The 23,175-nt window shown below is 39.2% G+C and overlaps 1 protein-coding gene and 1 long non-coding RNA gene across 2 annotated transcripts in view; one reads left to right on the top strand and one right to left on the bottom strand.

The window, feature by feature from the left end:
* Window positions 1-3,466: 3,466 nt before the first annotated feature.
* LOC121927750 lies at window positions 3,467-19,155 on the bottom strand. Its single transcript, XR_006103325.1, has 5 exons — window positions 19,013-19,155; window positions 18,823-18,927; window positions 12,424-12,503; window positions 9,582-9,634; window positions 3,467-3,613 (listed from the first exon to the last, which is right to left on the bottom strand). It is a non-coding gene; the product is annotated as an uncharacterized LOC121927750 (long non-coding RNA).
* A 1,215-nt stretch (window positions 19,156-20,370) lies between these two features.
* Window positions 20,371-23,175, top strand: part of ICE1 (interactor of little elongation complex ELL subunit 1) — a 42,627-nt gene continuing 39,822 nt past the window's right edge. Inside the window, exon 1 of the mRNA XM_042462549.1 lies at window positions 20,371-20,518. Coding sequence (XP_042318483.1) covers window positions 20,432-20,518 — 87 coding nt within the window. The 5' untranslated portion in view covers window positions 20,371-20,431. The remainder of the gene's footprint in view (window positions 20,519-23,175) is intronic.

The raw sequence follows: 23,175 nt of genomic DNA, 5'->3' as shown, positions 1-23,175 counted from the left end.
AATAATAATAATAATAATAATAATAATAATAATAATAATAATAATAATAATACATTTTATATTTCCTGCCTCTCCCTGCAGATCGAGGAGGGATTACAGCAATAAAAACATTACAACAATAAAAGCTACAATATCAAATCAAATAAATTCAATAAAACAGTAACACCACTACCAATACATTGACTAAATCATCATCTAAAATACATACCATTACGAATGAAGGTAAAGCATTTTTTGACTCTCTTATAACAGATTGGGTGGATAGGCCCATGTTGTAAGACCTAGCCCCATGTTGTCCTAATCATACGTAAACAAAAGGCTGACCATGCTTGTGAAATATAAAAAGTAATTTCTTTTACCACCACATAACTACAACCACCTCCCAAACATATGAGATTAACACGGTCTAAAAGGAATCCTAGTGAACGTGGTCATAGCCACATGCTGTTCAGTCACATAACAGAGAGAAGAAATCAAGCCACATGGAAACAGACAGATGCTAAAATACGTACCTGGATCTTGCTTTGGCAACTTCTATTTAATTAACTTTGTGTTTCTGTTTTGTTTTGGAGGTCCCATGTGGGGTTGGCCAGTGATTAGGTTTCAGATCTGCAGGTGTCTCCTGATGCATCAGATCTCCCCTCCCATCCCGGAAAAGTAAACCCAATTAAAGTGATGATCCCTCAAGACTCCACAAGGCAGGGCCTTCCATACCTGGAGATGAAAAATGATCCACTTGACAAGTCTGTCATATGAGCTCCAGATCCTTCGGAGTGTCTTCTCATAGAGACATTCAGCAGCAGCAGGAGCAGCAGCAGCAGCCAGTTATTGCAAAAATGACATCAGAGAGGTTAAATGTTGTGAATATATCATAAATACTTAAAAGTCTGCCTTTCTATGAACCACAGCTAAGGTAGTTAACAGCAACAACATAAAAACAAAAATAAAATAATAGGAAAATGTCACACTCAGAAATGTAATTTCATTATAAGCAAGAGAGAAAATGCTTATTTTGCATTCTTGGCAATGGAGGGAAGTATGCATTGCTGGGGGAAATAGATTACTGTATTTGATTAATTTCATGGCCACTGGTTATTAATATTGTTGGGGTTTTTTTTAATCCATCAGTTTCCAAAATCCTAAATCTGTGAAGGGAGACCCACAGGACATAATTAAAGCAAGGAAAGAGAAGAATTAGTGCTTCCTTTGTCTACCATAGAGAGAAAGATTATATCCTAATTAGGGATTCTGGAATAACATCATAATCTTACTTATGACAGCAACAGCAGATGCTTCTACTACCTCATGAAGTACATGAACCATACAGAGGGAAGCCATTTGCTTTTAAGTAACCCCAAACTGCATTACATATATGAATGTAGCCCTAGAGAAAAATACAGAGTAGAGTAGTGGAACAAAGTTTGGCACATAACCTAGCAGTTGGCTGCCGTCATTTTATCTGCTTATCACTGACCAAGTGTAAATCACTACATTTGCCATGATAAATAATTTGATATATTTTTATGCAAAATATATATAGTTGACCCTTCATTTTTGCAGGGGATACGCTGCGGACCCCCTCCCCCACGTAAATGAAGGCTCATGCATATTCAAGCATCATAGGCTTGAATGGGGCACTTCCTTGTGCACACGCGCTATTGGAGATAGCAGAGGTCGCCCTTCTGGGGATATTCAAGGGCGTGAATCCCAGATCTGCAAGGTAGGAGGGGTGACTGTATATAAAAAAATCTGCAGCAGAATCTGAAGAATGAAGAGGAAAGAAAAGAAAATATTTCAAAAAGTGAAGAAAACCCAGAGGCACCAGGGATTTTCTTTCATTGCTGTGATTAGACTCCTTCTGGAGGAATAGCTTCTACTGCAGCAGGAGAAGGCCCAGGGAAACATATATAGGAAAGCAATCTAGTTCTTAGACTGCACAATTAATGCAATTTGACATCACTTTAACTGTCATGTCACAGTGCTATGGAATACTGGGATTTGTACTTTTATGAGAAATTTAACCTTCACTGTCAGAAATCTGGTGCCACAACAAACTACAAAGCCCAATATTCCATAGAATAAAGCCATGACAGTTAAAGCAGTGTTACATTATATTAATTCTGCAATTAATATCAATACAGACTTAGAGAAAGAAACTTCAGCAGTGAGCCTTTCATAAACAAAAAAATCAATCCTGTTGGCCTGCCATTTCTGGAATAATAATTGTTTATAAAAAGATGGTGATATAGGATTGAATTACAACCCTGCATTGAGCTGGAAAAGCTGATTCCCCCTTTCTTCACACTTTCCCACCTCAAGCAATTGTTAGTTGTTTTTTTCTCACAATATGGATGACTATATGGAGTACTGCTGCCTATATATCCCTATAAATACCTGCCTGAGAAGACCTGCAGGAGGACCCCCTGCTTCATGTCCTACCAGTGTGACAATGTGGGGAAGATCTTCCTGCTTATGGTTCCCTGGTGATACCATCTGCACATCTTAATTTGTTGATGTTCTTCCCCCAGTTTTCATACCTCCTTAGTCCAACTCTAATGTGACTTTCCCATTGATATGCTCTGCATATAAATTAAACAAGGTGATAGAATGCAACTTTGTCTGACCCCTTACCATTTGGAAACCATTCTGTTTCTCCATTTCATGGCCTGGCAGTGGCCTCTTGTCCAAAGCACTGGCTACATATTAGGACAATCGGATGTGTGGCACACCCTTTTAGAACCATATTTTCTCATGATCCACAAGCAAAGGCTTTGCTATAATCTATGAAGATACAAAAGATACTTTGCTGATTTAGAATGTCCTAAATCCAGCATTTTATTTTATGTTATTTGGTTTATGATGTCAGGTTGTGACCCAGAAAACTGCACTTTAGAAAAATGATCAGTGCAACAAGAGGTGAGGCAGTTCTAGCCCTCTCACCTGTGATCTGTGGCCCAGGCAGGACATATGAAAGAGCCACGGAAGAATCAGGAAAGAAAATCCATGGTGGCTTTTTTGCCCCCTTTCCTCGTGTTTCTGCACAAATATCTGGAATTCAACATGATAATTCTATGCCTGGCTGAAATTCATTCATTACATCTATACATAAAATAAGGCAACTGTATATTGGTTAGGCTATTGTGTTTTGTAATATATATATACAAAAATCAAATTACTGCCATCTTTCTGTTTGTCTTGAATATAGTACTGTTTAGCTTGTAGAAAAAATATCGTCTTACAAGACATGCTGCAAAAAAACAACAACCCCAAAACCCACCACCCTCTTACTTCGGCAGAATTTTGTGAATTGCAGCTGTCATCTCTTAACTTCAGAGTTTTGGTGATGAAGAGAATAAACTTTAAGACCAAGAGCTCAGATGTTATTCTTTGCCTAGCAATAAATGAAGCGTCCTGTAATTTATTTATTTCAATCAAGGCTTTTTATTAGACAGTCAGACTCATAAATTCAACTGTAGACATTCCTCTTCTCAGTGGGAGTAAAATACAGCAGGTTATTAAAAGCCAATCCATTACCTTTTCAAGAATTCTTAATAATCACTTCTGTGATGTTGCTTCTACAAATACCATTAATCTTTTTACTCAGTGTCGTGCGCTGTGAAGAAGAAAGAGAATAGGGAAAGCAGAAAGAACATGAACATAAAGTAGTATCCTAGGGCTTTTTTTCTTAAATACTAATTGGCATACATTGCTATGATTTTGTAAGTTTAAGGGATCAGAAAAGAACACATTAATGGTGCAAGCCAAATATGGCAGGGCACACTCTTTGTAAGGTAAGCTACCTACCAGTAATAGATTACTGTGGGAACTAGGGGTGCATCTACACTGTAGATATAATGCAGTTTGACACCACTGTAAGTGACGTAGCTCACATCACTGTAAGTGATGTAATTTTTAGCATTGTCTGCCAAAGGGTGTTGGTGCCTCACAAAACTACAAATCTAAGGATCCCGTAGGATGGAGCAATGGCAGTTAAAGTAGCATTAAACTGCATTATTTCTACAGCGTAGAATAGATGCACTGCCAATTGCTTCTTGAGAGAACAGCAATCTGGTACTGTATCATGGAGGGTAAACAGGGTTAAGTGAAACTCCAGGATATTTTTCAGAGTAGGAGCAGTGATATAATCTGCCAGGGTGTTATGGTAACTAATTCACTTAGTCTGGGTGAATGGGGTGGCAATGATACTTTCAAGTTTTGCTATTTGTGGTTAGCATATAAGAAGTCAGAGAATGTGATAAAATACTAAAACAATGGCTGCATGCCTCTTTCCTTTTCTTTGATTAAATTTCATCTTCATGCTAACAGACTAAATAGTAACATAGTTTTCTGTGAGTTTTTTGGACTATGTGGCCGTGTTCTAGAAGAGTTTATTCCTGACGTTTCACCAGCATCTGTGGCTGGCATCTTCAGGGAATGCCTTAAATAGATAAGGTGATAAAATGCAACTCTCTCTCTCTCTTTCTTTCTCTCTCTCTCTCTCTGTGTGGATTGAGAGAGAGATCTTCAGGGTGACAAGAAACTCATTGTTCCCTTTTCTGTGATACACTAACAAGGATACCCTTGGAAATTCACAATAAAGTCATGGGTCAGGGAAGCTTACTTCACTTGTTCAGGTATAGATGTTTGTCATGGCCATACCTAGATTTAGAACTGTAGTCCTTGTTTTCTAGCCCAAAGTTCCTGAAGTCATGGATTGGGGTAAGTGCTGGCTCTAGAGTCATTCTTGATAGCTGAAAAGCAACTGTTTGAAAATATTATCGCATCCATCAAGCAACACCAAGCTATAGTTTGCCCTGAGGATGGAAATAATATTGGGGGGGGGGGTTTAAATACTTCAAAGGATATTTCATGAATGTTAGAAAATCCTAGCGAGCAGAATTCTGAACTGACAATTCAGTGTTCTGCATAAAATTCAAACATTTATTGCTACCAAAAAAAACCCACAGCATTTTCTTTGCAGAAATATGCTGCTTGCTGTGCAAAAAATTTGAATTTTTTTTGCAGTTTAAATACTGAACTGTGAATAGTATTGAAAAACTACATAGTTTTCTAAGACTTTATTGCAGCACTAAGAAAATACCTAATATTACTCATTGCTCCCTTTGAGAATGAAACTAGCATGTTCCATCCATTGAGAAAGGGCTGTGTTTACATCTAATTTGTACAAATAAATGTGAACAAAATAGAATCCTCCTCCTCTTTGCCCATCTTACCACGCCTTACTTTGCTGCTTAAAATACTTCCTGCACAGTCCCAGTATTAGTAGTGAGCAGGGGTGGGGAGAAAAGTACTCAGAGGCTGCTGCCACAGTGCAGAAATAAAGCCGTTAAATAAAGCAGTGGCCATTTTAACTGTCAGAGAGCTCTGGTGCCCCACCAAACTATCAATCCCAGGATTCCATACGACTCAGCCATGGAAGTTGAAGTGGTGCCAAACTGCTTTATTTCTCCAGAGTGGAAGTAGCCAAAGTGGCAGTATGATGGGGGAAGAGATGTGAAGAGGATTCAGTTTCTTCTTCCAGTGTTCACAGTTTTCCCATATTACACTTGAATTGAACAGGTTCATGAATAAACATGGTTGTCTCATGAGCCATAGATGAACAAGGTCTTATTTATATTGGATGTGGCTTTATACTAGGGCTGTAAAGAAATCTCACTAAATTATATGTACATGGTTTCAGCTGTTTTAATCTGTTTAATTATTTAATATGTTTTAGTCTGTTTAAATTATATTTCTTGTAATTTAATACTTTTTTTTATTTCCATACCACCCTGAGATCTGATAATATATGTCAGGATAGAAATATCTCAATAAAATAAGGGAAAGGGAAAGAAAGCAGAGAGGGAAAGGTGGGACAGGCTGTTGAGATTTTTCACATCTACTGCAAGAAGATAGGGTCGCAGAGGGAAAACCTGTGGATGTGGAGTTATGCATTCATTAGACTAGGCAACTAGTTTATTAAATTGCAACATTGAACTGTGAAATGCATGCACAAGTGTTTTCAGTTGAACCCAGATATTCAACTTAATGGCATGCACATTTCACACATATATGTATGCACAATAGCACCACAACCTGAAATTGCATAGTGATGTTTAACATTTCACGAAAATGTCCATGTTTCATATCTGTATGTAAACATAAAATCCTGCAACATAGACTACAATCATATAGGGAGAGAGAAATCCCAGAGGTGCAAGCAGGGTTCAGGAAAGACAGAGGCACTAGGGACCACATCACAAACATATGATGGCTAATGGAGTGTACCAAGGCATTTCAAAAGAAAATCAGCATGAGCTTTATAGTCTATTGCAAAGCCTTTGACTGCATAGATCACAAAAACCTATGTCAGTACAAATGTCATTTCTAGTTGATTCTTGCTATTTCCCCTTGCAAATTATGTGTCATTTTCCTCCTGACTTTCTTTTAAAGCTCAGCTAATATGTTTTATTAATAATAATAATAATAATAATAATAATAATAATAATAATAATAATATAGTTTTTTTATACCTCCTGCTTCTCCCACGGATAAGTAGAGCACATTTTGGTTAATTTATGAGTGCCTTTACTTGTGCCATGTGTTGTGATTTTTGAATACAATGTGCCCTGTTAGTTTTTCATCGCTCAATTTTGCCTGTGTCAATTTATGATTTTCTTTCTTAATTAAAGGTCTCCCTACAATCAACAACAGGCCATGGGGGATCCAGAAAAAAATCGTAAACTTATCTTCCAGAACCTCTATTGGCTGAAGGAATATTTTTTACTTTTAAAATGCTCCTTTTGTAAAAACATTTGAACCTATGGGAATCTAAAAACAGCCTTGGGGCTGCATGAGTCTGAAATGGTGGAACATATTATTGTTTGTCAGTATCTGAACGCTACAGCTGCTATGGCAAGTATTATTATGTTAAGATTATATATTATTTAACTTCTGTTCTTTTACATGGTGTGTGGTCAAAAGACTATGTGAAGAAGCCTACTACTATTCTTTGTTGGCCCTGGGTTTTCCCCCCGTTGTCTCCACGCCCAGGGTTTGCACACTCCTGATAAGATTACATGGATTTCATTTTCCCCACAACACCACTGTGCTTCTTGATTCATTTATAAGGGGAAAGCACATCACAGAGAGGGAATAGAACAATAACATGGAGTTCTCATTAGTGTAGGGGGAAAGTAATGTTTCTTATCTCCTTCAAGATGTGTCTTGGCTCAGTTGTTTTCATCATCAGGAATGACCTGCAAGCATCCATCTACAGTCCACCTGATCATCCTTATGTTCCACCATGGCCTAACTTGCATAAAATGTTCTCTAGAGGCTTGGCAGGTATCCAGTACAAATATTACCAGATTTTTATTTTCCAGAGGAGAAAGTTTGATCAGACAGGAAGGCACAGTCAGCAAAATTAATCAGACCACCTCTGAGGCTGGACCTATGAAATTCAGTTCATTTCTTTCTATATATATGTTACAGTAGTTGAATAGGTATAGAGACTCTTCATTAATACAGACAAAGGGAGAAGTAAATAATCAAAGGCCTGGTTCACACATGTACATCCATTGCTTAACTAGGACAAGAGTCTGTGTGTGCGTGTGCCTTCAAGTCACCTGTCAACCTAGGGAAACCTCATGATTTTTATAGGGTTTTCTTAGACAAGGAATACTCAGAGGAAGCTGTTCCTTCCTCTGAAATTTAGCCTACAGCACCTGGTATTCATTGGCAGTCTCCCATCCAAGTATTAACCAAGGCTCATCCTGCTTAACTTGAAAGGTCAGACAGGATCTGGTGCCTTCAAGATACCTGGGTCTCTTTCACTAGGATTTGCAAGTGGGCTATTGTAGTTCTAATACCAAAGACAAATCTTGCAGTATATGTTTCAGGAAAATCAGTTTACACTATTAGTCAGCAAGGGTGATCTCCCTGCCTCTCATATAATAGAGAAGTAAATTCTTTGCTAATTTGGAATTTTGCTTTGGAAGAAAACAACAAATAATTGTAGCACTATTCTTCCTGCAACAAAAGCAACCTCACAGCTCAAGACCTATTGTGCACATTTGCACCTTTTTGTATAGAAGACAGTATTTTCTGTGCAGATAACATTTCAGTGCAGAAAGCGCTATAGTTAGGGATTTATTCTGTGAAATATTATTTTCTGCACATAAAATGTAGTTAGAAATTATCTTTTCTACACCAAAAAAGTGTGAATTTTATACTGTATAGGACCTGAACTTAAAAAAAATTGGTCCAGGATTCAGCTGAAGGAGATACTTGAGAGACACCTTTCTAAATCGTTTTTCAAATATGTTTGAATGTATCTTTTACTGAACAGATGCCCTGTCTCACAAATGGAGGCTTGTCTCATGAAAATGACACCTTTCAGGGACTGATTGAATGCGTGCTTATCACTTCCTTCTGACTGGTTATTACTGCCATCAGAGTCAGTTTGCTTATTCAGCTATTGAAGTAGGAGAAGGAAACATCCATATGACCAGTAGCTAACTGTACGCAGACTTCATTTTAAAAAAATTATGTGCCAGGTGCTGTTAATATTCTGTCTGTCAAAGTCTACCAGACATGTGATGCTTCTAGATGACAGCAAATGCGTGCATACACCAATATGCACCTTTTTCTTTATTTCAGAGATTATCACACACAGCTGTTTAACCCATCAATAATGGATCTTATGCTTTCCTCGTAGGCAGTTCATATGCAGGCCATATGCAACCCAGGCTTATTCTGTGGCTTTTCAAGAACAGGATAATCTGTTCTTGAAAAGCTACAGTATAAGCCTGGGTTGCATATGGGGTGCATACAGTCTGCTTATGGGGAAGGCAGTAAGATCCGTCATGAAGGGCTAAATGCACATCTATCCCATGAGGGACAGTTGTGTGCAATAATCTCTTAAGGCTAGTATTAGTGTTAGTTGGCCATGTGTGCACATCATTGTTAGTATTGTATGGATCCCTTCACTCCTGCTTTCATTCTACTACAGTTAATGGGTTAGGGCTTGTCAGGTCCAAATCTAGTGTTAACCCCACAACTTTTTGATCCAGCCATTGTTACTCCTTGCTTCTCTCACCTATTCACCTGCTTTTTCTGAATATGTCAGAAGTGATTAGAATAAGAAGACTTAGCAGTTTAGTTCGTTAGCCTTCTGCTTTCCTTCTGGGCAGTTGAGTGGGATTGGTTCCAGAGGAAGTAGGCAATGAATGGGTAGTAGAAACACTGGTAAGGAAGAAGAAAACTCACCAGTGAGGGCACCCATAGAGGTCATCCTTCCCTCCAAAATCTGGACCCAGCATTCCCTCCTAAAATAATTAGCTGTTGATGTGAAGGGAAAACTTTAGATGTTTCACAATTTCTTATGAATATATTAATTTGAATTCTAGGAACAAAAAACAGCCAGTATTATTGGAGCCTTGGGTGGGATTACATGCATTCCACAGCAAAGTCCGCCCTTGGCAAGTCAATTTCATTATAGGGAGCTCAGTAGTGTTATGTATATATGATAATTAGAGGTGAGGCAAAAATTCAAATCTCTATCTAACTTTTGTACTCACTTGGTTACTTTTTGCCAGTCACTAGCTCTCAGCTTGACCCACTCCACAGGGTTCTTGTGGAGAAAAAAACGAGAGTGAGGTGAAACACAAATGTCACACTGAGCTACTTTGAGCATAAATGTACCAGTACAAACAGGCACACCCATACCTAAATCAGCACTTGGAATAAATAGCACGGTAACAAAACAAAGCAAACCACAGGAATACAATAGTTTGGAATATTCTAATATGCCTGAACAAATGGTGTCTAGCAGAGGAAATGACGAGTGTGGAAGCACCCCAAGACATCACTGGAACGATGTCCATTCATGTGTGAACTGTCAACTGCAAACAGGAAAGAAGGAGAGAAGAAGGGACAGAAGAATAGACTTCCAGGGACAAATAAAGTTTCTGACTAAAATAAAATCTAGTTTCCTCCAGTAAAATATGAAAGACCATACTGCTCAGCCAAATAATCTCCATATTAATAGTGCATGGATTGGACATGAAATGTTATTGAAATCCAGCAGAAAAGGGAGTGTTTACACTGTTTTAAGAATTTTAAAATCTGAATCAGCTAGAAAGGCAAATGGAGGCCCCTTCCTATTGCTTTGCAACATTCCCACCTATTGACCTGAATATGGCCTTCTCCTCACCCCTTCTTTCCTGCCCTATGGTTCTTCTAACTTTTCATCAGGACAGAGACACCCTCACTATGGAAACCAAGAGTATTTGGTAAACACAGCAGCTACTTCCCTCTTCCTCTCCCCATCTTTCTTAATGTTAATCTGTCAGAGACAGAAAATCATCCTAGACATTGTTCTTTGTTGCTGGGGAAAGCAGCCTTTTAAAAGCCTTACTGCCTTGATTAATCCTGCTTCTAGGTGTGTGTACCATATACAGGAGTTAAAAGCCAATGTTAATACTATTGCATTATCATGGGCAGCCTGGCTCATAAGTATCAGCCCTTGAATTTAAATTCAAGCACATCTTTTTAGTGTTTCCTGCGGTTTTGTTTCTCTAGAAGCACAAAAATTATTTTCTGAACATTTCCACTCTACAGATTAATTCCTATTTCATGGAGAAATGTAGCACTGTTTAATTCCAGTGTTTCCTGAAACTTCTCTTGCAGCAGCTTCAGTCCCAGTGCAGTCAAGGTGGACACTGCTACTATTAAACTGGATATAATTGACATTTGATCACTCTGATAATGGGAAGCAAATGTGATGTATGGGTGGATAGATAGATAGATAGATAGATAGATAGATAGATAGATAGACAGACAGACAGACAGACAGACAGACAGACAGACAGATATTGACAGATCTGATGAAGCAGTGAAAAGCTATTTTTGCTCTACTGCAGGTGTTGCCTAAGTAGCTACTAGATAACTGGATAAAACTCCATGTGCAAAATAGATAACTGAGAGGGAGGTTTTTAAAGAGAGGTATGTAATTCTCACTGCAGTAGCCAGCCTATGTTTTAGCAACGCCATTTCAGGAGATTATCACAAAAGGCTTTTAAATCTCAATTAAGGCTGGAGTATAACATCTTTGGCCATACTTATCACACTATGCTGCCTCTGTCTCATTGCTGCTTCATCTTCAAATGGTTGATACAGCATCCGTTTTCACTGACAGGAAAACTCATCAATAAGCTCCCAACTGCACTGCTTTCTCATTACTCCAGAGGGGTGACATCTCCAGAGGGGTGACAGGTTTTTCCCACTGTAGTTCTAATATTGGACAGTCATATGACATCAGGGGATGTGATTCTCCTCCTCTCACTATTCCCAAGCAGGCTGTTTGTTTATTTTTTCACTTTCTTCCACCACCGCCGCCATCACCTTTTTCTCTCTCTATTAAATCACATTAACATAACTCTACAATTGCATTACAAATAAAAAAATTAAAAACCCCAAAAGGCATACTGGATAAGGCATAGGGCAGTCAGGTGGGGTTGAGGAGGAATGTGGAAGAGAGTGTGAGAGACCATCAATTGCACAAACAGCCCAGTCGAGCTATTGGAAAGATGTACAATATTGAATGCTCCTAAACCGGTATATTTGTTTCCTTTTACTAATGCAGACCAAGGCTAGTGTGATAATGTCCCCAGACTGCAGTAAAAAGGACTCATGGGATAAATATTATTCAACTGAAACGCCCCTCATCCATGAAGGGAAGGATGGAAATGTATTTCGGATGTTCGACTAGAACCCTTGATATTGAAATGCTTGTTCTCTGCAAGAGAAGTGTTTGGAGGCAGGTTAATGAAAGAGCATTAAGTCATCCGAATCCCTGCCTATTCTTCAGTGAGAAGCCTGGTGTTGTTTTGACCCCAAGGAAACTAACTTTGTGCAAGCATATTTATCGCTTTCACACTTTGATATTGACTACTGTAAAGATCTGGTACCCTGTATCACTTCACACAATCCTTTGCAGGTTTAGGGTGAGAGTCACAGTTTACATTATTCTGGATCCTATTACATTCTCTCTCACTCCCATAACTACATAACTATACTTAATAACTGAGACTTTAATATCACTATTGCATCTGAAGAAGTGGGTTTATACACCAAAGCTGATGCTAAGTAAAAATCAGTTAGTCTGAAAGGTACTGCTAGATTTTTTCTTAATCCTCCCTTCTTCCTTTTTATGGTATAAAACTAGTGGGAAAGAGACAATAGTTCTATGGAGGCACCTAGGTATTGGAAGCTAGGGATTACTTCTCTGCTTAAGCCTTCATTTCCCTGCAGCTTTTTTCTCTGTGCATCTTCTCTCCATTCACATTTTTGTACTTAAGGTATGAAGTTCAGACAACTCAGGGCGTGTCTACATGGGCCAAATAAAACGGTCTCACTTACTTTTCACAGCAAGCTGTCCAAATAATGTACAGGATTCCTGGGGCCAAATTCGGACTTTGTCATCATCTCAGGGCTTTAATCTAGAGAGGAAAAAGTGAGGATTTATTCTAGTTTTGATCACAAAAGCACGGGCATGTGGATTGTGCTCAATAGTGACGTCGATGTGAGGCCAGTCTAAAAATACATACATTCACATGCATGGAGGAGGGGGGGAACTAGAGCAGCCATTGCCATGTGGCAGCACATACTGTAATTTATCTGAACAGGATGAATTCTAAAGGGAGAGCTGTGTGTGGCCAGTACTCCCAAACTCACTTCAATGTGTGTGGCCATCATGAGGACAAGCATGTGACAGCTGCAGATTGGGTAGCCCAAAGGTAAGCTGGATTTCCCTGTCAGTGTGGAAGCACCCCCAGTTGTACTGAAAGAAAACATTAGTGGGTCATCTGAAACCACATGTCTGGGAACAACCTTGGGTAGGGTAAAAGTAACTAGAGAAAAAGGGAAGTTTAATAGCATGTCTCTGAAGCCATCATTGCTCTGCTGCAGCCTACAGCCACATACATGCCCACAGGTTCTGCCACCACAGAGCAGCTGGCATTCTATTTCCTACCAAATGTACAGATCATCTCTAACAGCATGAGCTGTAACCTAGCAAATGTCCAATTAAAATCTTATTTCAGTCATGAATCTACTAAATGACCATAGGCTTGCTAGTTCTTCATGCTTGCCCCTGCAACATGGGGATAACAAGACAGATTTACCTTACAGAATTGTTTGGAATAATGTCTGAGGTATTGTATGTGAAACTCTCTGAACACTCAAAAAGAGCTATATACATGCCAAATATTAACAACTTCTCTGTCTGTAGCTTCACAAGTGTTGATCCAGATGTAGAGTTAATTCCTCCCAAGTGCAGAATTCTCACCGTGGTTGTCATTTGTTCCTTTCTTTTTGTTTGTTTAGCTTTGATTATGGATGGTATTTTGTTATAGTCAGGGGCAACCTCATAGGATGCTACAGAGCCCAAGAAAAACACAGTCTGTGCCATAACTAAATTGCAAATGTCCATAACAAAGACTATACTTTCAGGTACCTAGAAACATGTGCAGATCCAGAGTTGCCATTAATCTCAATTTTAAGAAAAGCTGTTGCGAGTGCCAGCATTTGCTCAGCACCAGCTCTCCACTGATGATATCATTAGCAGAAAACTTGCCAAAGGGAATATTCTGATAAATAATGAATGGGCTCATGCTGAGCTTATAAGGAGTCTTCTAGTGTAGTTTGGATCCCTTTTATTATAGCTAGTTTTTTCATTCCGGATGGGCTTCTGATCTGAATGATTTGAAGGTAGAAGCAACATCTCAATCATTATTATATAATAATATAATTAAAGAGAATGTTGAAATGTATTTAGTTAATGTTTAACAAGATACTTTCTAGAATATATGAAACATTGGGTGCATACAGATGTTCAGTTATGAAAGTGACAGTATATTTTGCTTCTTTATACTCTTGTGCAGAAAGCTTTTTAGAAAAACAGTCCTGCAAGTTCTGTAACTTTAGGGTTTGAATAGGGAAAAACTCATTTCTGGAGAGCACCTAATTTTTTGTGTCTGTAAAGTAAAAAATTGTGCTTGAACTGCACAGGGCCCTCTGATTGTGATGCCCCACTTAGGTACTGTTTCTAGAATCTTGTATGCAAAGGAATCTTGCAGCACCTTTGAGACTAACTGAAAGCTATAAGTTGGTAGCTCAAGTCTAGGAAAGCTCATGCTACCAATTTCTGTCTTTCAATTAGTCTCAAAGATGCTGCAAGATGTCTTTGCATACTTATTTTCAGACTAATAGCATTTCCAGATTAATAGGGTTATGTATTTGAATTCTATAATCTTATAGGGCAGCATGATTTGACTAAAATTGCAGAGAGTCAGAGGTTGACCCTCACAGATTCCATCTTTTCCAACATAATTTAAGCCCTAGCCAAAAATGCCATTCCCTTCAATCCAAATAACATTGCTTTTAAACTGGCAAAATATACTTGGCAATACCAATGTCTGTACTTTATACTCCCAAAGAGGACCATGGGGCCTCCATTTTTTACCAGTGGGACCTCAGATATCCTTCTCTCACTTTCACATCCCTTTCTAACTTCCAAGAATTGTAGCAGCAGTGCCTTAGCTTCCTTAGTTCTCTTGCATTTTCCCCCCTCTCCTACCTCAGGAATGTTAGCAGCAGCACCTCAGAGAGCCTGCATTTGCTTTTTAGTCCTTTAAAAGACTCTGAATGAGTTTTGCTTCTGGAAAGTCCTCTTTAGAATTTAGACCTTCTGACTTGAAACAGGCCACTGTATCTTGGGCAACAACCATACTGCTTTCACAATAACACATTTAAGACCAATTTTGGAGATTATCACACATGCTGTATCCCGTCTTTCTACTGATGGGATACATGCACCTTTAAGTGTCAAAGACTGGTCTTATTGCATTCATATACCCCAATACTGTTAACTCACCCACAGCCATCTGCAGCCCATCTGCAGCTCGTGTCGTGTGCAACCCAGGCTTATCCTGCAGCTCTTCAAAGATGGGAAAATCTCGTGTATGAAAATCCACCAAAGATGCCCCAGTTGCAGACAGGTTGCAGATGGGTGGCCGCAGGTGAATGCAGTAAGACCAGTCTTTGACACTAAAATGCCTATGTATCCTGTTTGGAGAAAGACGGGATACAGCGTATGTGATAATCTCCCTTGTCTGATTTAGGAAGCTAAGCAAATATGGGCATGGTTGATACTTGTATGGGAGGCCACAAGGGGAAGAAGAGGAGGAGGAGGAATAATGGCATGTGCGCCATTAAAATAATAACATGTTTGAGAATGCTGTTGCAGATTATTTGGTGTGGGTCTAATTATCTGTTTAAAGCACACAAGAATCAGCTGCCATCCTTTTTAAAGTTGTTGCTCTGATATGCATGCCTAGCAAATACTGCTGCAAGATCCCATTGCATACTGATTTTCCAGACTAACATGGCTATGTCTTTGAATTCCACCATAAATTATGTATTTGAAACAATAGTTAGTGTAGAAGCCAAGTAGGTTGGTCAGGAAGACATAGAGGTAGAGGGGGATGACTCCCTGCCTCCCTAAATGATATCCCTGAGCAGACAGCTGATTAACCCCGTGTAGCAGATATGGTGTTAAATATTCATGGAGTCTCTTAAAAGTTATAATGTAATTCCCAGATATCTCGCACTGAAGGACTATCCTGATGGAGTAAGAGCAATTTACACTGGCCATCATGACTCACCATTTGGATGCTAGAGAAAGCTTTCTTGTATCGTGTGCATGGGGGATTACTAAATTACAAGTTTGATGGCTTCAAGATGGGCATTTGTAGTTTAATGATATGAGATGCATCACTTGCAAAAGAGATGCAGTTCAGATATAATTATTTATCATTTCATTAGAAAAACCCTACAGAGGCTAAGTGCCCATCTCTTCCAGCATCCTCTTGCCAAGAGCTGATGATCCGTTGAGAAAACCCCCAAAACCCAGTATAAAAGCAACAACTTATTCTTATGTAGCATCCAGAGTTATACTGCCTCCAGCTGGTGTGCCAATAGATCTAGCAACAGCTAGCATCATTCTTGTGTAAACTTTTAAACAGGTTTCCAGTTCCTAGTGTATTGAAATTATTTTGTGTTGACTGTTTTCATGTCTTTAGAAATTCATTTATCAAAATATTTCTCAATGTATGATTCATCATTTGTTTTATCTGTGCCATACACTTTATCTTAGGTTTGGTCATTTTTCCTCTTCTTTCCCATTTCCTTTTGAGTAATTCTCAGGGGGTTTTTTCTCTGAGAAATTCCTCTTCTGAAATGAAAAGTGATTGTGTTGGACTTTCTAGGCAATTTTCTATTCACATGTATGTTGAATTTGGTAATATAGGTGGGCTACAAAAAGCCACCCTGGTTTGTTCCGCAAGGGAGCCGCAGCGGCCAAACCATACGGTTCTGTCACGGAACAAAAAGAACCCGCGAAAAGCGGGTTCTTCTTGCAGTGCCTTTGCAGTGTCACAAAGGTGCCGGAACGTGTGGACGCTAAGCATCCGTCACGTCAAAATTGTGGCACTTGTGTGTACAGGGCACCGCCATTTTGATGCCCCGTCACGTGCTAGGGATGAGGCCAATATGGACAGTGCATCCTTGGCCAATCCCTAGCACATGATAGGGGCGCCGCAAAGGCCTGTCTAAATCTGGCCATAGTGACCAGTTTTCATGGTTCTCTGTATGGTGATCTGAATGTACATTTATCCAGTCAGTTGTGAGGATAAGTGAACCCACCCACCATCACATTTTATACTTTGGCTGCTTCATGATGTTGCTCTTCATCTCAATATGATTTGACCTTTAATCTGCGGATGCTTGTATATCCCCAGTCATATACTCTTTGTTTTGGGTAGGGGGTTGTCCTTAAAAGTGATAATAAATGACAATCTTTTATATGAGTTACCATTTACTATCATTTATAAAGTTTGCATAATTAACAGCCACTTTTACCTGCACTTGGTTGATTCATTTCATTGTTAGCTGCATTCAGTTCCCTTTTTGGGAAGGAAAGCAAGATATAAATCTAATAAAGAAAATAAATAAGAACAATCAAATTTGTTCACCCGCTCATGTTGATAACATCTGCCTCAAATATTTGTGTTACAGTAGAAGAGATGTAAACTGCATTTCTCTTGAAATAAGTATCTATGGGTCAAAGTGGATGAAGTCACACTCCTTCAAATGTTAAATTTGATTCATTTTGACATTATGTAGACATTCTTTTGACATAATTTTTTTTAAAGAAAACATGGCTAAGGCATCTCAGTTTTAAATTTCCTGTATTTGGTTTATATGTTTGTCTCTACAGTCATTTTCTATCCTTTGTTATTTCAGTATTTGTTATTAGAATACTGATGTAGGAGTCTTTCTGAATAATCTTTGGTGCCACCACAAGTACATTAGCTGGCATTACAAGTCTTAATTAAATAACATCAAAGAAAACCCTATTGATTTTGCTCATATTTACGTTCTTCTATGCCTTTTGTTTGTAATATTAGATTGTCATATTTTACAATTCAAAAATTTATGGTATCATTGGTTGATTGCTTCAAAACAAGTGGAAAGTTCTTTTCCCTGAAACAGCTGAAGTGCCACTGATTAAGTGCAAAGCACTATTTCCCCCCTAAAGACCAGTATCACCATAGCATCAGAGCAGCTTTGAGAAGCAAGGCATACTTGCCCGATGAGTAACTCCTGTCTAGTATACTGAAGTGGAAGACCTCAATTGCATTTGAAGAAGAAAGCAATAGGAACAATGATTGTAGCAGCTGGAGTTGTGGTTGCTGAGGATGTATAGGTGATATCTCACCTCTGGCAAGTTGGTAATTTAGGAACTTCATGACATTATGTCAGATTTTGCACAAATACAAAGAGAGAGAGAGAGAGAGAGAGAGATACTCTGTCTACATAACTCCCTCAAGAGTATGCTGTTTGGCTTGTTAAAGTCTTTGGTATCATTAAATTAGCACATATGCATGCCTAGGGTTTATTGAAATAGGTCATATCAGTTGTGCTAATATTGCTTGTTTGCTGAAAACTGAATTGCTGCATAATAAAGACTTTAAAATGTTGTTTCTGTAGCTGTTGCTTGTTTGTATGTAATAAGAGCCCTGCTGAATCAGAAACAAAGGCCTATCTTGTTCAGCATTATGTTCACATAGTGGCATAATGGCACCAGAGCTTTCTGATGGAGAAGGGAAAATATTTCACAAAATTACAAATCCCGGAATTCCATAGCTTTGAGCTATGGAAGTTACAGTAGCTTCCAACTATTGATTCTTCAGTATAGAAACTGCCTTTGTTTTCTATAGCTGCTTCTGTGAGTAATTCATAGACAGTGTGAAAACATTTTTTCTGGACAAAAGGCCTACCACATTCCTGCCCTCCTCTGAAATCTACTGAATACAGAAAAGTTTTGACACTTTTTGTTTAACAAGATTAGACATTTTCATTGTACATTATTTCACAATTTCTGCACTCACTAGTCTATTCAGTGTGAGCAGTATGAGAAATTGGGACTGGAACCTAAAGGCCAGATAGCTAAGGTTGACTCACTGGAGTGGGGGGAAGGCTGGTTAGAAAACAAATACTGAAAGCATTTTGTATTGTATAAATTTAAATATATACATATATTTTACCCTTCCTTCCAAGTGTGTTGTGCAATCAAACAACAACTTGCCAGCGTGGTTGGAAACAACCTCTTCCAGAAAATTAGTGCAAGCATCCCAAAGACATCTGTAACCCAAAGTGTCATGATAAACTTTGAAGTGTGCAAGCACCCATCCTCACATTTCTTATATAGCCACACTTCCAAGAAGAGTTCATAAAACAGGCAGCCATCTGGATTCTGTCTGGGGTTCTATTGTCACCTTCTGGCCACTTGAGTGTCCAGTTCTGGTGGTTAAGACAGAGAGGCAGAGTTAAAACATGAACACTTTACTAAAGCATTCTTAAGTATTGGAATCTCGGGGGTATTTACATGGGATAATGAGCGATCTCTTTGGTAATCTCTTATATGCCCTTCTCTCCTTCTGGATGATGGTGAATGCAGGGAGGGCCTTCTTCTTTTCAGGTAAGGCCTGATGGAACTGAAGGTTACGGCTTCATCCCACAGAATCCTGGGATTTGTAGTTTTGTGGGCACCAGCACTCTTTGGCAGAGAAGGCTAAAGACCTTGGAAACTAAAACTTAATAGGATTCCTTTCCACAGGGTGGTGCTACAGCACTTAAAGTGGTGCCAAAGTGGTGCTTACAGTGTAGATGCAGCCTGAGGTATGCCTGTATTATTTTCAGGCTTGTCCAACATGTGTCAATGATTTGGCTATCAGTACCTCTAAAAACATCATCAATCAACAATTAGCCAGGGACCCCAGCAACCACCGCTGCGGTGCTGAACAGGCCACCGGCAAGGAGCGGACTTTTATCACTCCTTTTGTTGGTGGCTTCAGGCTGCCTTAGGTGGCCTCAGAGCGGCTTCCAGATGCTCCAGGGGCATGAATCATCTGAATCATCCAGAACCTGCTTCTTTTGGCCTGTTTGTTTAAGAGTCTAAGATATGCGAATGACACCATACTAATAGCAGAAAACATCACAGACTTGGAACAATTACTAAGGGAGGTCAAAGAAGAAAGTGCAAAGGCAGGCTTACTGCTGATCATAATAATAATGACAACAATAACAAACATGGAACAACTGAGTTGAAGAACATCCCATTCAGGGAAGCGTTCCTAGGCGTTGTTATTTGATGTTTTTAATTTGTTGCCTGCCTTATTTCATTGAACCCTTTCCTGTATTATTATGTACTATTTTATATGTATTATGCTAATATATATATATATATATATATATATATATATATATATATATAATGATAACAATAATAATATGTACACACTGCAGTCAAGAAATCAGAAGAAGACTAAGACTGGGAAGGCTAGGTAAGATCTTAACAGAGCAAAGGTATAAAACTAAGCACGATAGTTAGGATCATCCAAACCACCGTATTCCCCATTACTATGGATATAATAATACTCCCATGAGTTGACTGACACAGGTTTGCCAACAACAAGAGCAGCAACCAGGGCTGTCTATGGCAATGCCTTTGCCGCTGGAAGAGAGGGGATAAGGCTGGGGGGAGCCGCCATTTGTGAGGCAGCGCCGTTTGTTTTTGGTGACAGGAGAAACGGGGGGTAGTACTTGCTCTCCTTCTTCGAGAAGGGCTCGGCGACGAGGCGTTTTCAAACAGGCACTGATATAGACACCCTCCCTTCGGCGGCGGTGCGGGGGCCTTCCTCTCCGCGCGTCGTGCACACGGGGGCCTTTTTCTATCGGCGTCGCTCCAGAGTGGGATTGAGCGGCCGCTCCTCCTCGGCTTCTTCGCGTGCCGTTATTCCTGGCCATGATGCCCGGGGAGGCTCCGCCGGCGGCTACTCCCGCGGGGGAAGCGGCGGCCACGGCCTGCGCCAACTGCGGCGCCCTCCAGCAGGTAGGAGAGGAGGGAAGGAGCCCCCGATGAGGCTCCCTTAGGACACTGGTCCCAGAACGGTGTGCTCTTTAAGGACTTTTGGACTCCAGCTCCCAGAATCCCCGGCTATTGGCCAACGCGGCTGAGGCTTCTGGGAGATGAAGTCCAACGATCTCTTAAAGGGCGCAGTTTGGGGACCGCTGCTTGGTGGTCGGGCGCGGAGCTTCCAGGAAACAACGCTTTGAGTGTCTTAGGCTGCATCCGCACTGCAGAAATAATCCAGGTTGGCACCGCTTTAACCGCCTTGGCTCAGTGCTATGGAATCCTGGGAACTGTAGTTTATTGTGGCATCACCAGAGCTCTCTCTGACAGGGAAGGCTAGCTGTCTTGCAAAACTATAGTTCCCAGAGTTACGTATCATTGAGCCTGGGAAGTTAAAGCGGTCTCAAACTGGGTTATTAATAATAATAATAATATAATCATATAATAATAATATAAGTATTAAGATTATAAATTATTAAATATTAAATATTAACAAACTCCCTCCGAGTGGAGTCTCCTTCTTTGGAGGTCTTTAAACAGAGGCTGGATGGCCATCTGTCAGGGATGCTTTGATTGAGAGTTCCTGCATGGCAGAATGGGGTTGGACTGGATCAGGGCCCTTTTTGGGGTCTCTTCCAACTCTACGAGTCTGTGATAATTATTAACATTAATAATATAATAACTTAATATAGTTTGTGCAGCGCAAATGCGGCCATAATAAGCATCACTTCAACTCACATTGTGAAATTTCATATTGACGCGCCTCCAGTTTAATAAAGCAACATGTCTACTACGAATGAAATTATTTAAGTGTATGGAAATGCCAGTATACCAGTTTAAAGTGAACTGAGGGCAGAATAGTGTGGAGTTCATAATGGTTTAATTTCTGTTGGAATATATTGACGTTCCCAATAACATCTGACGTTGTTGTTGTTGTGTTCCCTCGAGTTGTTACTGACTGATGGAAATCCTAATGTGGACCTGTAACATGGGTTTTTGGGCTGAGAGTGTGTGACTTGCCCAAGGCCACCTCCAGAGCCCTAGTCCCACGCTCAATCCATTATCATCATCATCATCATCATCATCATCATTTCTTATATTCAGCCTTTCTCCCAGCACAGGGACTCAAGGTGTCTAACAGCAAATTAAAAAAACCAATGCACTTTAAAAATAGTACAACAAATTAAAATGTATAAATACAACATTTAAAAAAACAACTAAACAACTGTAAACGTTAAAACAGTTAATAAGCTAACTTATTTAATTGTTTTTGAAAACTTTTATAATCATTATTACATCATGCTGGCTCTCTTTTGGAATAGACTTATGTTCCCAGTGGTGTCTTGTGTGCATCCACCAAGTATTTAGAAGTGCACATATATATGTTTTGGTGTAATGGATCTATACATCTTGTGTTGCTTAAATATGTGTTTGTGTTCAAGCTTAATAAAAGTGGGGTTGGGCTCAATATTTTGTTGAGTTATGGGTAGATCTGAAATGTATGGCTCCCCAGCTTTTCTTGCACTGTAGTTTTAATATGCACAGGGTATGTATGTACAGTGAGCCCTTGTTATCTGCTGGGGTTTGCTTCCAGGATCCCCCTTGGATAACAAAATCAAGTCCCATTAAGTACAATGGTATAGTTAAATTGTGTCCTGTATATAAAATGGCAAAATCAAGATTTACTATTTGGAAATTATACTGTTTTTGATTTTTTTTCCCCATCTGTGGATACTTGAATCTATGGATAAAACATCCGTGGATAAGGAGGGCCAGCATAATAATGAAGGGGTAGCATAAATGTTAATTTTTCAATAGTAGATTATAGTAACGTAAGGCTGTAATTTCTAGAACCAAGCGAGGCTTGCTTCTCCTTTAACACGTGTCAATTTTAAAACACACACACACACACACACACAAAATTAATTATTCTAAGCCCTGTGCATTTATTTTATAATTTCTGCTTTAAGCAAGTAAACACTAGTAAAATCCTCAACTACTAACATAACTCATGCTTACTGTTGTAATCGCATCAGTGTTTGAAAGATCCATAGCTTTTGCTTATGAATGTCTGAGTTTCATTTGTTTCAGAAAATGCTCTTTATTCTACATCATTTAAAAGTCCCTTTCTTTCCTAAAGTCCCAAGAATCTTGTTTAAGAAACCATAATATCATCAGCTCATTTTAATCAAAGTTGCATCATATTTTGATTATCACTAACAAGTCTTTGGAAAACAAAAGAGGTTTACAGATGCATAAACAGAGTGTATCAATATTATTTTCAAAAAAACAACGTTATTTTAATTCATTCTGAAAGAGAAATGCCAGTATTTCACAAGTGGTACTTAAATTTTCCCTCCCGTTTTTCCATTTCAGGCCTTGGGATCGACAAGTCTTTTTCTGGGTTTTCACATTTTTATTTGGCACATCACCCTTCCTGTTAAGGATAAACTTATGATAAGTCACTTGTTTCTGTCTTTCCTCTACCATCACAATGTAATATTTCTTTCAGGCAATCATGCAAATTGTTTGCTGATGTTCTGACCAGGTTTCCATCCCCATACAAAAACATGTCCATTTAATAATGTCTCTTGACTTGTGTGTTTCTGAGATGAAAGATTTTGCTATTGTTCCCA

Source organism: Sceloporus undulatus, chromosome 4, assembly GCF_019175285.1.
Source record: "Sceloporus undulatus isolate JIND9_A2432 ecotype Alabama chromosome 4, SceUnd_v1.1, whole genome shotgun sequence".
Classification (NCBI taxonomy): Eukaryota; Metazoa; Chordata; class Lepidosauria; order Squamata; family Phrynosomatidae; genus Sceloporus; species Sceloporus undulatus.
This window is presented reverse-complemented; position numbering and strand designations above follow the sequence as displayed.